Source organism: Amborella trichopoda, chromosome 6, assembly GCF_054954075.1.
Source record: "Amborella trichopoda isolate Santa Cruz 75 chromosome 6, AtrichopodaSantaCruz75HAP2 v2.0, whole genome shotgun sequence".
Lineage (NCBI taxonomy): Eukaryota > Viridiplantae > Streptophyta > Magnoliopsida > Amborellales > Amborellaceae > Amborella > Amborella trichopoda.
The window spans coordinates 9,392,588-9,404,136 of NC_142341.1; the positions used below are offsets into that span (position 1 = coordinate 9,392,588).

At 36.2% G+C, this 11,549-nt stretch overlaps 1 protein-coding gene across 1 annotated transcript; it reads right to left on the minus strand.

The window, feature by feature from the left end:
* Positions 1-9,758: 9,758 nt before the first annotated feature.
* On the minus strand, positions 9,759-10,852 carry LOC18438036 (SWIM zinc finger family protein / mitogen-activated protein kinase kinase kinase (MAPKKK)-like protein). Its single transcript, XM_006848228.2, has one exon. It carries the CDS (start codon positions 10,764-10,766, stop codon positions 10,026-10,028), a length of 741 nt encoding a protein of 246 aa, XP_006848291.1. The 5' UTR covers positions 10,767-10,852; the 3' UTR covers positions 9,759-10,025.
* Positions 10,853-11,549: the final 697 nt, after the last annotated feature.

Genomic DNA, 11,549 nt, shown 5'->3' on the forward strand with positions numbered 1-11,549 from the left:
AAATCTGTGATGAATCACCCTTTTTTTGTCATCTTCATAGCTTAGGCAAAAAGCTACATGAGGCGCTCCCAAAGCTTTCACCTGTGGAATATAGGACAAGCCCCAAGCCCTTCTTGCCCAATCTCCCAACCCAAAAACATCATCTGAAGGAAGAGAAAAATGAACAAATGACAACTTTTGTAATATTTTAGTAGAATATGAAAGAGACTTCAAATCAAAATATACAAAAGGGATCATACAATTCCCACCATCATCCTCCTTTCCATTACTATTATCCCCATAACTGCCTTCTCCACTCACCATTTTTGCCCTCTCTCTATCCCAGGCCAACCTAAAAATCTCAAATTATATTTTTATTTATGTTGAATATACTCATATTGTGATTATACATATCATTAAAAATTCTCTTAACTAGGTCTTTTATCTATAGGAGTAACTATTTAGTATGATCTTGCAAGAGTATGCTATACGTGCTCATTTATGAAAGCATTTAATTCTCGTAACTTACATTGATACTATCGTGATTACCTTTTTCTTTTTCTTCAAGAGAAATTTATCAAAATACATTTAATTTATTAACTATTTAATATTTTATACATCTTTACATATTTCATCTCATGATCATGTGTATTTTGATGAGATTTATGAAATTAAATCCAAATAAATAAATAAAACATGATATAGTTCATCTCTTTGATACATTTTGATAAATTTATCTTCGTTTATATTAATAACACTTTGGAAATGTATACAATCAGACCATTTATCTTGGTACAAGGATCTCACAACAACTATTGATCATTAGATGAGAAATCAGGTGGTTAGGAATATGTCATCGACTAGGCACAATGTCCAGAACAAATTTTTTTGAATATTATGACACACTTCAATCCATTAAATATCATATCCAGTGGCTAAGAATGATTGTGACCTCCTAATACAAAAAATAAATAGTCTCATAGTATACAATACCTAATACTTTTCCATTGGCCTACAATAATGATGTACCAATAGTGTATCAATCTATATGCACGCTAGATAACAAAAGTCCAAGAGAGCGTATTGATGCTCATGCATGAGCATATTGTACATCTAGAATAGGGGACTTCGTGGCTCCTTCCACCACAAGTAAATCTACTCGTGCATTTGATTTTATACCATAAGAGAAAGCAACTTCTAACAACTAGGGATGCTAAAAGGTCATTTTGGGAACATATCAACCCTAACTTGTGATCAGACGGAGGTTTTATTTAGACATTTTTATAAGAAGGCAAATGAGATTGTTGACGGCTTAACTAAAGGTGGGGCTTCTTTGGAGAGTTTAGAAGCGTCAGATTCCTTCATGTGATTGTAACGATTGCAGTTTCTCTTTATATTTAACAAAATTGTGTGATGTTTGTCAAAAAAAAAAAAAATAGAAAAAAGATCAACCCTAACATACTCTCAACCCAACTGGATCCAATTCGGCCTAGGCTCGTGTTGCGTCCAAGTCAAGGATCTGGACCCAAGCTATTGGGTCAAGCCAAGACCAAAGTTTAGACAAAAGAAAAATAAAATTTAATATATATGTTTTATAATATATAACTAATGTTGTATAAATACATATATATTATGCACAAATGTCAAGTATGGTCGAGTTTTTTCGACCCTGACTTGGGCTCGACCTAATCCCATAAGTTCCAGGATGGGTCCAAGCTTAGAGTTGACCCAGGTTTGGTCCAATTCATATGGGTGATTCGTGATTAATGCCAAAAGATATTATTGTGAGAGTAGAATGTCCATATCTCCATTAGGTAAAACCCAATTTAGAATTAATTTTAGGACTCCAAATTTAACCTGAATACAAATAATTTCCTAATTTTTCCCTCTATGCATTTGAAAAAATAATAATGTCTCGAGATTCAATAGAGACCATCTGAATTTATATGGTGAGATCTAATTGTTAGAAAACTCCAATTTTAAATCACCGAGTAGTTTTTAAGTTAATCCCAAAATTCCATTTTGAAAAAAAAAAAATCCTTCTAAGTAGGTCTTCTAACCGAGTATAAGTAAACTATGCTCCCAAGGGATCATAGTACACCTGCTCATGATTAATACCATAATGCACAAAAAATCCTCTTGCTTGTTTGGGTACAGCACAAAGAAAATTTCACCTATTTCTTCTTGGGGCTGGTTTGTGATCCATGTTCTTGCTATCCATGAGTCAGGGAATGGCAAAAGGAAAGCGGTGCATATAGCCATGGCTACTCTTCTTTTATATGTTCTTTTTATCCTATATAGCATACTCAAATTGGAGCAAATTGTACATTGGCTCCAATTTCGTAGAACACCTAGAGGACTTGTTTGATAAAATTTTGGTAATCTCTATAATATAGCTTTGTAAATCCAATTAAGAAAGAAAAAATATGAGTTCAAGCTCCTAAACACTTAGATTTGATCGTCCAGAAAATGGATGGCAATCGTTCGGTCTTTGGGCATGACCTTTTTTAGGCAGTTTTAGAGTGCTTCTTTTATTTTATTTTTCAATGTGTCTATTACACTCACTGGAATGATTATATTACCTTGTCAAAATTTGGAATGAAACAAAAAACCTCTAGTGTTCGGAAAATTTAACCGGCGTTAGAAACCGGCCAAGGGCCTATACCGAGTAATCGGTAACCGGCCGGTTCAACCGGCCTAACCAGGCAAGTCCTGACCGGTCAAAAAAATGTTCAAAAAATAAAAATTCTAAAAAATATAAAAAGTATATTTCAAGCATGATTAAACAAATCACATCCAAATAAAGTTGAAAATTAGTGAAAAAAATGAATTTTAAAAAATCAATTTATACATAGGGGTATTTTTGAAATTTTTTAAAAAGACAGAGAAATGTAAAAATAAATATTTAATGGCCAAAATAATTTCCAATATTTTCTGAAATGCTGAAAACATTGAAAAATTCATTACAAACAAATCCTTCATTTTTTGAAATTTTATATAATTATTTTTTAATTTTAAAAAAATAATTTTCCTGCCAGATCACCAAAACTGACCAAAATCAGAATCGACATGTGATCGGTTCAGATCTAACTAAGCGGTTCCAATTTTGCAAACACTACCTCCGACCTAACCTGCATCTATCTACAATTATTTACGGGTAATGAGTTGTTGGCCACTTCTAAAGTTTTTGGTCGTGCATGGAGGAATGGAAGAATCATGAACGAAGGGATGTTGGTATGAGATACTAATACCAAGTATCTCGACGACTACAATCATGAATGTGAAAAACAAACAAAGGAAAATTTAGAATAGCAAACAATGAGCTATCATGTATGTGCCGTCTTTTTTTGGACCATTTTCATAACGTGTACGAGTTTCTTTTCCGCATACTTGTGTATACTACGGGCTTGTTTGGATGTACTCCTCTAATAATTCACTGTTACGATAAAAATAATGTTCATATTGAATTGTTTGTTGTTTGACAGTGTCTCTCATAAGATTATCTGCTATAAATTCATAGGTAGTTTTATGTGTGTTTATCTATTTGAAAAGTTATTTTTCCTTTATTCGTAGTAATTTGTTGATAATCACATATTTTTAGCCATAAAATAACTAAAATAATTAAACTCCACAAAAAAGTTTAAAATTAAATAACATTATATATATAATACCAGGATGTATCAAACAAAGGCAAAGTATTAATCTCATTAAGATAGTTTAATAAGATTAACTGCCATTTGTGTATGAACATAAACCATCCCCAATGTTTTTTAGTAATTGGTTTCTATTCTACCACCAAAAAAACATGTTGGGTAATGGAAGTGAAAGTGCTTAATTTGCCCTATCCACTATCTCTTATTGTTTCCTTTGGATTACTAAAAACATTGCTAGCTAACTATCCTTGGAAAAAAGGTTCACCCCTTTTTTGGGTAGAATGAATTATTCTTCAACAGGTCTTCTAGCTCGGGAGACGCCGGTGTTCTTCGTTTTATGAGGGGGGCCTTCATACCCTTCCAGTGTTTGATCCGCAAGTTCCAATACACACGTTCCAAAAATTGAAACTGGGACCGTGATCCACAGTGGTTGGCTTGCCTCATACAAGTTTAAGGCAAAGTTCATCAGTTCGGACCAGTGTTTAAAAAAACGTCGAGTCGAACCGGACTCGCCCGGTTCGACTCGGGAATCGTCATGGACGGATCGAATCGGTGAAAAAAACGGGAATCGTCCGGTTCTAGAGAGAATCGGACGATTCTGCACAGTGACTCGCCGATTCACTGTACAGAACCGGCGAGTCCCGTACGGAATTTTTTTTTTTTTCTTTTTATTTATTTATTTATTTTTGGTAATCCATGATAGATTTTTTTGTAATACTTGATCGATTTTTTTGTAATCCATGATCGAATTGTTTTTTTTTTGTTTTTGTAATCCATGATCGAATTTTTTGTTTTTTTGTTTTTTTTTGTAACCGATGATAGAATTTTTTGTAATCCATGATCGAATTTTTTGTAATCCATGATCGAAATGTTTGTTTTTTTTCTTGTAATTCATGATCGAATTTTTTCTTTTGTTTTTCTTTTTTTTTTGTAACCTATGATAGAATTTTTTGTAATCCATGATCGAATGTTTTGTAATCCATGATCGAAATGTTTGTTTTTTTTTTGTAATCCATGATCGAAATGTTTTTTTTTTTTTTGTAATCTATGATCGAATTTTTTGTAACCCATAATAGAGTTTTTTGTAATCCACGATTGAATTTTTCGTAATCCATGATCGAATTGTTTTTTTCTTTTTTTGTAATCCACGATCCAATTTTTTGTTTGCTTTTTTTTGTAATCCACGATCGAATTTTATGTAATCCATGATCGAATTTTTTGTAATCCATGATAGAATTTTTTGTAATCCATGATCGAATTTTTTGTAATCCATGATCGAAATGTTTGTTTTTTTTTCTTGTAATCCATGATCGAATTTTTTTTTTTTTTTTATAACCCATGATAGAATTTTTTGTAATCCATGATAGAATTTTTTGTAATCCATGATTGAATTTTTTGTAATCCATGATCGAATTGTTTTTTTCTTTTTTTGTAATCCACGATTGAATTTTTTGTTTTTTTATGTTTTTTTTATTTTGTAATCCATGATCGAATTTTTTGTAATCCATGATTGAATTTTTTGAAAATTTGTGATTTGTTTTTTTTAATCCATGATCGAATTTTTTTTTGTAATCCATGATAGAATTTTTTGAAAATTTGTGATTTTTTTTTTTAAATCCATGATCGAATTTTTATTTGTAATCTATGATAGAAGATTTTGAAAATTTGTGATTTTTTTTTTTAATCCATGATCGATTTTTTTGAAAATTTGTTAAATTTTTTTTTTAATCCATATTATTTAAAGACAAAATGAGAGAGATGATGATTCTAAGGCCACCCTATCCCAGCCATATTATTCACATATCGAGTCCCAACAACAACAGTGTAGGGATGAGCACGACGGTGCAGGTGAGCATGAAGGATGGATAAGCTTCGGGGATTTTGGATTGGGAACGCAACAAAACACTAAAATAGTCAGACGCCTGCTAATATCGATATTCGTTTTTAGATCGAATCAATGAATTGTTAAACGAATTCAATCAATGGCACCAGCGTGACCAAGAAGAACAATAACGTCGTCTATCATTTTATTTTTAGATCATATATTATTAATTTTATGCTTTATTGTAGTCCATGTATGTTGATATACTTATTCCATGATAATTCTATGTTTATCCTTTTGTGTGATGTAAATTAAATGCTGAATGGCGGTTCATGCAGGGAAAGAACATATCAATATTCGCATATTCATTCAAAAACATGAAAATTCTTAATGGAGTTCCTAAAAAACAATATTTATAATGAATTTTAATAATTTTTTTGGATTTTTTTAAGCTTTATTCTAACCGATTCACCCGATTCTCGATCCGGATCGTCGATTCGCCGATCCGGATCAATTTTTTGGGTGCCCAATCCTGATCACCGATCCGTTTTTTAAACCATTAGTTCGGACAGAGTATGATGGTATGGGGTGAGGGATTTCACGACTGTTTTGGGTAGCTCATATTTGGCTGAGAGGTGAGGAGGTTGTTCCAACTGTTTTAGGGGAGGGGTTTTGCCCTGAGCCCGTCCTCAGGAGCAGGCATACATATGAGGTGCCGAGGAGATGATAAGAGGGTACTCAGGAGGAAGCTTCATGAGGTGCCGAGGGAGATGATAAGAGGGTACTCAGGAGGAAGCTTTTTGAGTACCAGGTTGTAAGACGCTTGGGTAGGATGGCGAGGTTATAGGAAGTAGGGGGCATGTATTGCTGGCTTTTCCCATCAGAGTTAGGGACAGTATTGGGCCTGTGCACCATCCAGAGATGTGTTTGGGGTGGCTTTGAGGCTGATCCGAGGTGGAGCAGAGCGTCCGGCTTTAGAGGTGCCAGCCTCGCTATGTGATGCACGTGATGGGGCGGTTTTATGGCCACACTTCATGGGGTGCAGAGATATGTGCAAATGTGAACCACGGAGGGGCTGGTGGCCGTGTTCATGCGTGGGTTTATGTGCAAAGTGAATTTCCAAATAAACCTGACCAACTTTGGGGTGATGTGTTCTGAGTGGAGTCGCCAGCTGGTCGTCTTTGGATTTTTGACGCTCGCCGGCAGAGAAACCTTTCTTAAAAACCGTTGTACCTCTCTTTTTATGATAGAGAAAAGATCAAAGAAAAGGTGTGTGCCGCAACCGCCCCTTTTGGCTCCCCCTTTTGATGAGGATTTGAGAGAGTTTGAAGGTTCGAGGGTTAAGAAATCAAGAAGACGTGGAGGGGATAGAATAATGAAGGGGAAGAGAGAAGATGAGAAAGCAAGAGAAACCACTAAACGGTCGGACAGCCTTTCGATGTCACCTCTCCTGGATCATATCCGGTCATTCCTCACCAAAAAAATACATAAATGTGTAGAGGAAAGAGATGGAATCAAAAGTATTCACACCTCTCCTGGATCATATCCGGTCATTCCTCACCAAAAAAAAAATACATAAATGTGTAGAGGAAAGAGATGGAATCAAAAGTATTCACAGCTTTCAACAACAGCCTCTTACGCCCCATGTACGTATAAGTGCTCATAGAGGGGTGTTGAGATTGAACAAGGAAACCCATTTCCTATCACTCACGGCAGCCAAGGAAGGTGTTCTTCTTCTTTGTTTTGCTCTTCTTGTATTATGGGTTGCTTTAAGAATAGGTTATGGAATATGGTGGAGGCCTAGAGCCCTTGAAAAGCACTTGGAGAAGCAAGGGATTAGGGGCCGGCCCTCCTTACAAGTTCCTGTTTGGGACTGTAAAGGACAGCATTCGGCTTATCCGAGAAGCCTATTCGAAGTCTATCGAGCTTTCGAATCAGATCGCTCCTCGACTCATCCCCATATTTGTCCAAACCGTCAAGACTTAACGGTACTCTACAAATTCACCTTCAGTTTATAAGTTGCATTTTAAGTCTATTTTTTCATGGATTAATTGAGATAGAAAACCCTGCGCTCACACAAAGATTATTCTAACTAGTGTATGTACACTTCTTCTTCTCTCATTTACTCTTTCTTTTGTGAATAAATTCTCTGTTTACTGTTTAATGAGTAGTGGTGTCTCTCTCTTGCAATTTGTTGAGTTGGCAAAATATGTGTAACATGGTTTGGAAGGACTCCAAGAGTAATTGTAATGGAACCTGAGCTGGTGAAAGAGGTCCTCTCAGTAAATCTGGCCACTTCGAGAAACCAACTGAGCGCGTTAACGAAGATGTTGTTTGGGGGGATTGTGGGTACGGAATGTGAGAAATGGGTGAGAACAGGAGGATCTTATATCCTGCTTTCCACATGGAGAAGCTCAAGGTTTGTTCGCCTTTCTATTTTTTCCCAAAGAGAGAGAACATCCATCAAATTTGAGCTTCACAAAAGAGCATGGCAACCGAAGTTGAGATAGCCATAGGGTGAGGCTGACTGTAAGGCCACAAAATGAGAATAATTCGATAAAAAAGTTCTATTTTTGGAAAAGAAAAAAATGAGAAAAAAATTTCATACCCCCTCCCCTTACATAGAATATGGTACCATCTAATGGTATTTATCCAAACATAATGGATGATGAGTTGTCGCTGGCTGTTTGGCTGCCAAGTTCTTTTTTTTTTGCCTTTTTTAGTTTCTCAATACAATGTATGATTGCATGGACAATGGATGTTGGGTACAAGCAAGGTTTAGAAAAAAGGATCGGTGACTTGAATCTGTCACCGATACTCGTGTCGGATCGGTGAATCAGATAAGAGAATCGGTAGAATCGACAGTTTTTGTTCCAATTGTTTTTGAAAAATCACTATAAATCTCTAAAAATAGTGTTCTTTTAGTTTCTAAACCAATTCAGAAGTGATGCATTTTATACATTCATTATTTTGTAAAAATATGTGAATACTGAGACATCCTCATGTTTGGATGTCTGTATAATTATTTATTATAAGATAATATAATAATATTGTATCAAAATAATTCAAAAATATTAGAAAACACTTCCATCTTATAATTTTCAAAAAATAATTTCTCATAGTGAAACTAGTATCACATCAAAATATCAAACATTTATTAATTCGTTTTACTCATCCAATATTATTACAAACTAAGTATATATATTTGAAATATATTGTTTAGAATATCGTTTTTAAATTTTTTTGTTAGGTTCTAAACCCAGATCGAAGTTAGGCCCTATCGGGTCGAGGTTCAAGACCCCAACCAGACCCATTGCCACCCCTACATCTAATGGGCATTGACGATAGGATAACGATGTTTTCTAAACCATGTTATTATTTACGATAACCTAATCAATGGATAAATTCTACATTAACTCAAAATATGAATGTTGTAATTTATTGGGCGTGACATAGAGGAGGTCGTGCATGTCATTAAGAGAAATCATATTGGGGATAATAAAATTGGTAGATTATTTGCTAGTGGTTATTTTCTATACCTATCACACATGTTTTCACCTCAAATGGAAGTTCAATAGAAATTAGTCCCCCATCATAGGTTTGGAGAAGTGAGCATGGATATAGAATGTAGAAAAGAATTCAACAGTAGCATGAACTTCCACAAAGGGTTATTGATCATGGGTGCCAAGTGTGAAAACAATTCTCTTTCTTCATCTTCATCATTATTCAAATCGTTGTTCGCGACCCAGGATTCTATTTTCATCAATATTTTCTTTCATTTTGGTTCATTTCTTTCTTGGGCATTAAGCATTACTTTGTGGAAACTTGGCTAGGAAATTAGTAAAATGATTGCAACTTCTCATGCTTTTATTTCTTATATTATCCGTCAAAATAACATAAATGGATAATTCTTTATATAACTCGGAAATAAAAAAGATTTTCTTTTTCCACCTAAACCGATGAGAGAGAGAGAGAGGCTTTAAGGGGGAATGAGTAATATAATGATCTATTTGGTCGATTATTTATAATTTTGTGGTGAAATAAGAAGAAGACCTTACTTTAACAGCCATCAATAGCAATGAAATTGCAAACAAAAAGAAAACTTATATTGTTAAGAAAAGAATTACATTGTTAAGAGTCGACTAAATGTTAACATTTTTTTTTTTACGTAAATCAACGAAAGGTTAATAACAATGCAACAACAAACAAAATGAGAAGTCACAGTGTTGACAATTAAATTATAAAAGATATATATAATGATATCATTTGATACAAGGAGGTTACAATTATCATTAACCTTAATATTTGAAACCAGGTGATTGAGGATGCTTTATTAGTTGAGCAAAAAATACAATATAAAATTTTTCAAATATTACAACACACTTTCATCGATTAAATTTTACGCTAAAAGTGATTAATTATATGGTTAAGAACTGACCAGATGTCTTTACTTTGGAACAATAATTGATTTTGTTGATCATTTCCAAAAATATTTTCTTGTTTATGAGAACCAAATTTCATCCATTGAAACAGAAGAGAGAAGCATGTTATACAAATTCCAACCCCCTTTTTCAGGCATCTCTTTCCTGCCACCTCCTAATCCAACCCCAAGTCTCTGGATACAATTCCTCAATCCCCCTCTCCCCACCCCAATTCTCCTCTTCCTCCACCTCCTCCCCCAAATTCACATAACCCCCACTCTCTCTCTCCTCTCTCCAAACCCCCCTACAAACCACACACCTCAACCTCCTCCTCCCCCCTCTCCTCTTCCACTCCCCCCAACATTCCCTGTGCAGCCCATTTCGACACCTTCCGCAAACAACAACCTCCCCCTCGTCGTCCATTCCCTCGAAACACACCGGACACAACCCCCCTCGCCCCCGCACCACCCCATCACCGTGGCCCTGAGCCACGCGAGTTGCCTCAAAGCGGGTGCGGGTCTTTGGCCCTGCGAGAGGGGCTGCGGACGAGGTGGCGCGTGCCAAAAGGTCGGCCACCTCGGTGGTCAAGAGAGCGCGCTGCCACAGGCGAGGGTCGGTCAGGGCTAGGTCCAGGGCTCGCACCAATACGAAGAGGATGTGCTTGCAGGGGGCACGGGGGTCCGGGCATGAGCAGGAGGGGGAGGTCGAGAGGGTGACAGTGTACACGTTAGAGGTGGCTCCCAGGACCAAGAAGGTGTTGGGGGAGGGACGGTCAAGGAGTAGGAGGCGGTGGCGGAGCGCCCGCGCCATGCGCTCCGCCACTGCCTGGCTCGGCCGACGGGCATAGCGCGCCGCGCGGCGCTCGGCCGATGGAGCCACAACGGATGGCATTGGAGCCTGTAATGTGGGGTCTTTTGGTTCTAGCTTTTTCGTTCGAGCAGTTTGGTTTTATGTGGGATCGGATTTGCTGTTTTAAATGGTTGGGGCGTTTGTTTGTGAAGGAGGGACTGGTATGACTTCCCTATATGAAATTTTGGATTTGTAGAGAGAGAGAGAGAGAGAGATTTGTAGAGAGAGAATATGTAATTTATGCAGTGGTAAGGGTGGAGAAGAATGGATTGAAGTCATACCTTTCTTGGGCAAAAGTTATGATTTTTTTCTTCTGTTGGAGCAAGCATGGTAACCCAACATCCACACCATCCGAAAGTACTTTTAACGGGTCGGGGCTACTTGGCTTTGATGATTGGATGCAAGGAACGAATCCTATCGCTCCATCCAGCGGGAAGGTGGCTATGTTGCATTGTTGTGGGGAGGAAAAATACTCTAGGCCCAATTTCGCATCCAAGACCCTTTTGTACCACAGATAAATAGCTTCATTATATATTTTTTTCAAATAAATTAAAATAAATTTTTTAGTTTTTTTGACAATGTTATGTTATTTTATTAATAAATTGAGATACAAAAGATTGTGTTATTTTATTAATAAATTGAAAAAATACAAAGGAATTGTACATTAATCAAATCACTAGAAACTAAAAATACTTTCTGGTTCGCACCAAACTTAGCAAGGACATCAACTACACAATTGGCCTCTTTATAAACAAGTTCGAATGAAATCATCAAATTCTCATGGATATCCATAACTTCCGACCAAAATAAATTAAAATAAGTTGC

Excerpts from the sequence above, each read along its gene's own strand:
- LOC18438036 (XM_006848228.2), bottom strand. The coding sequence starts at position 10,766 with ATGCCATCCGTTGTGGCTCCATCGGCCGAGCGCCGCGCGGCGCGCTAT.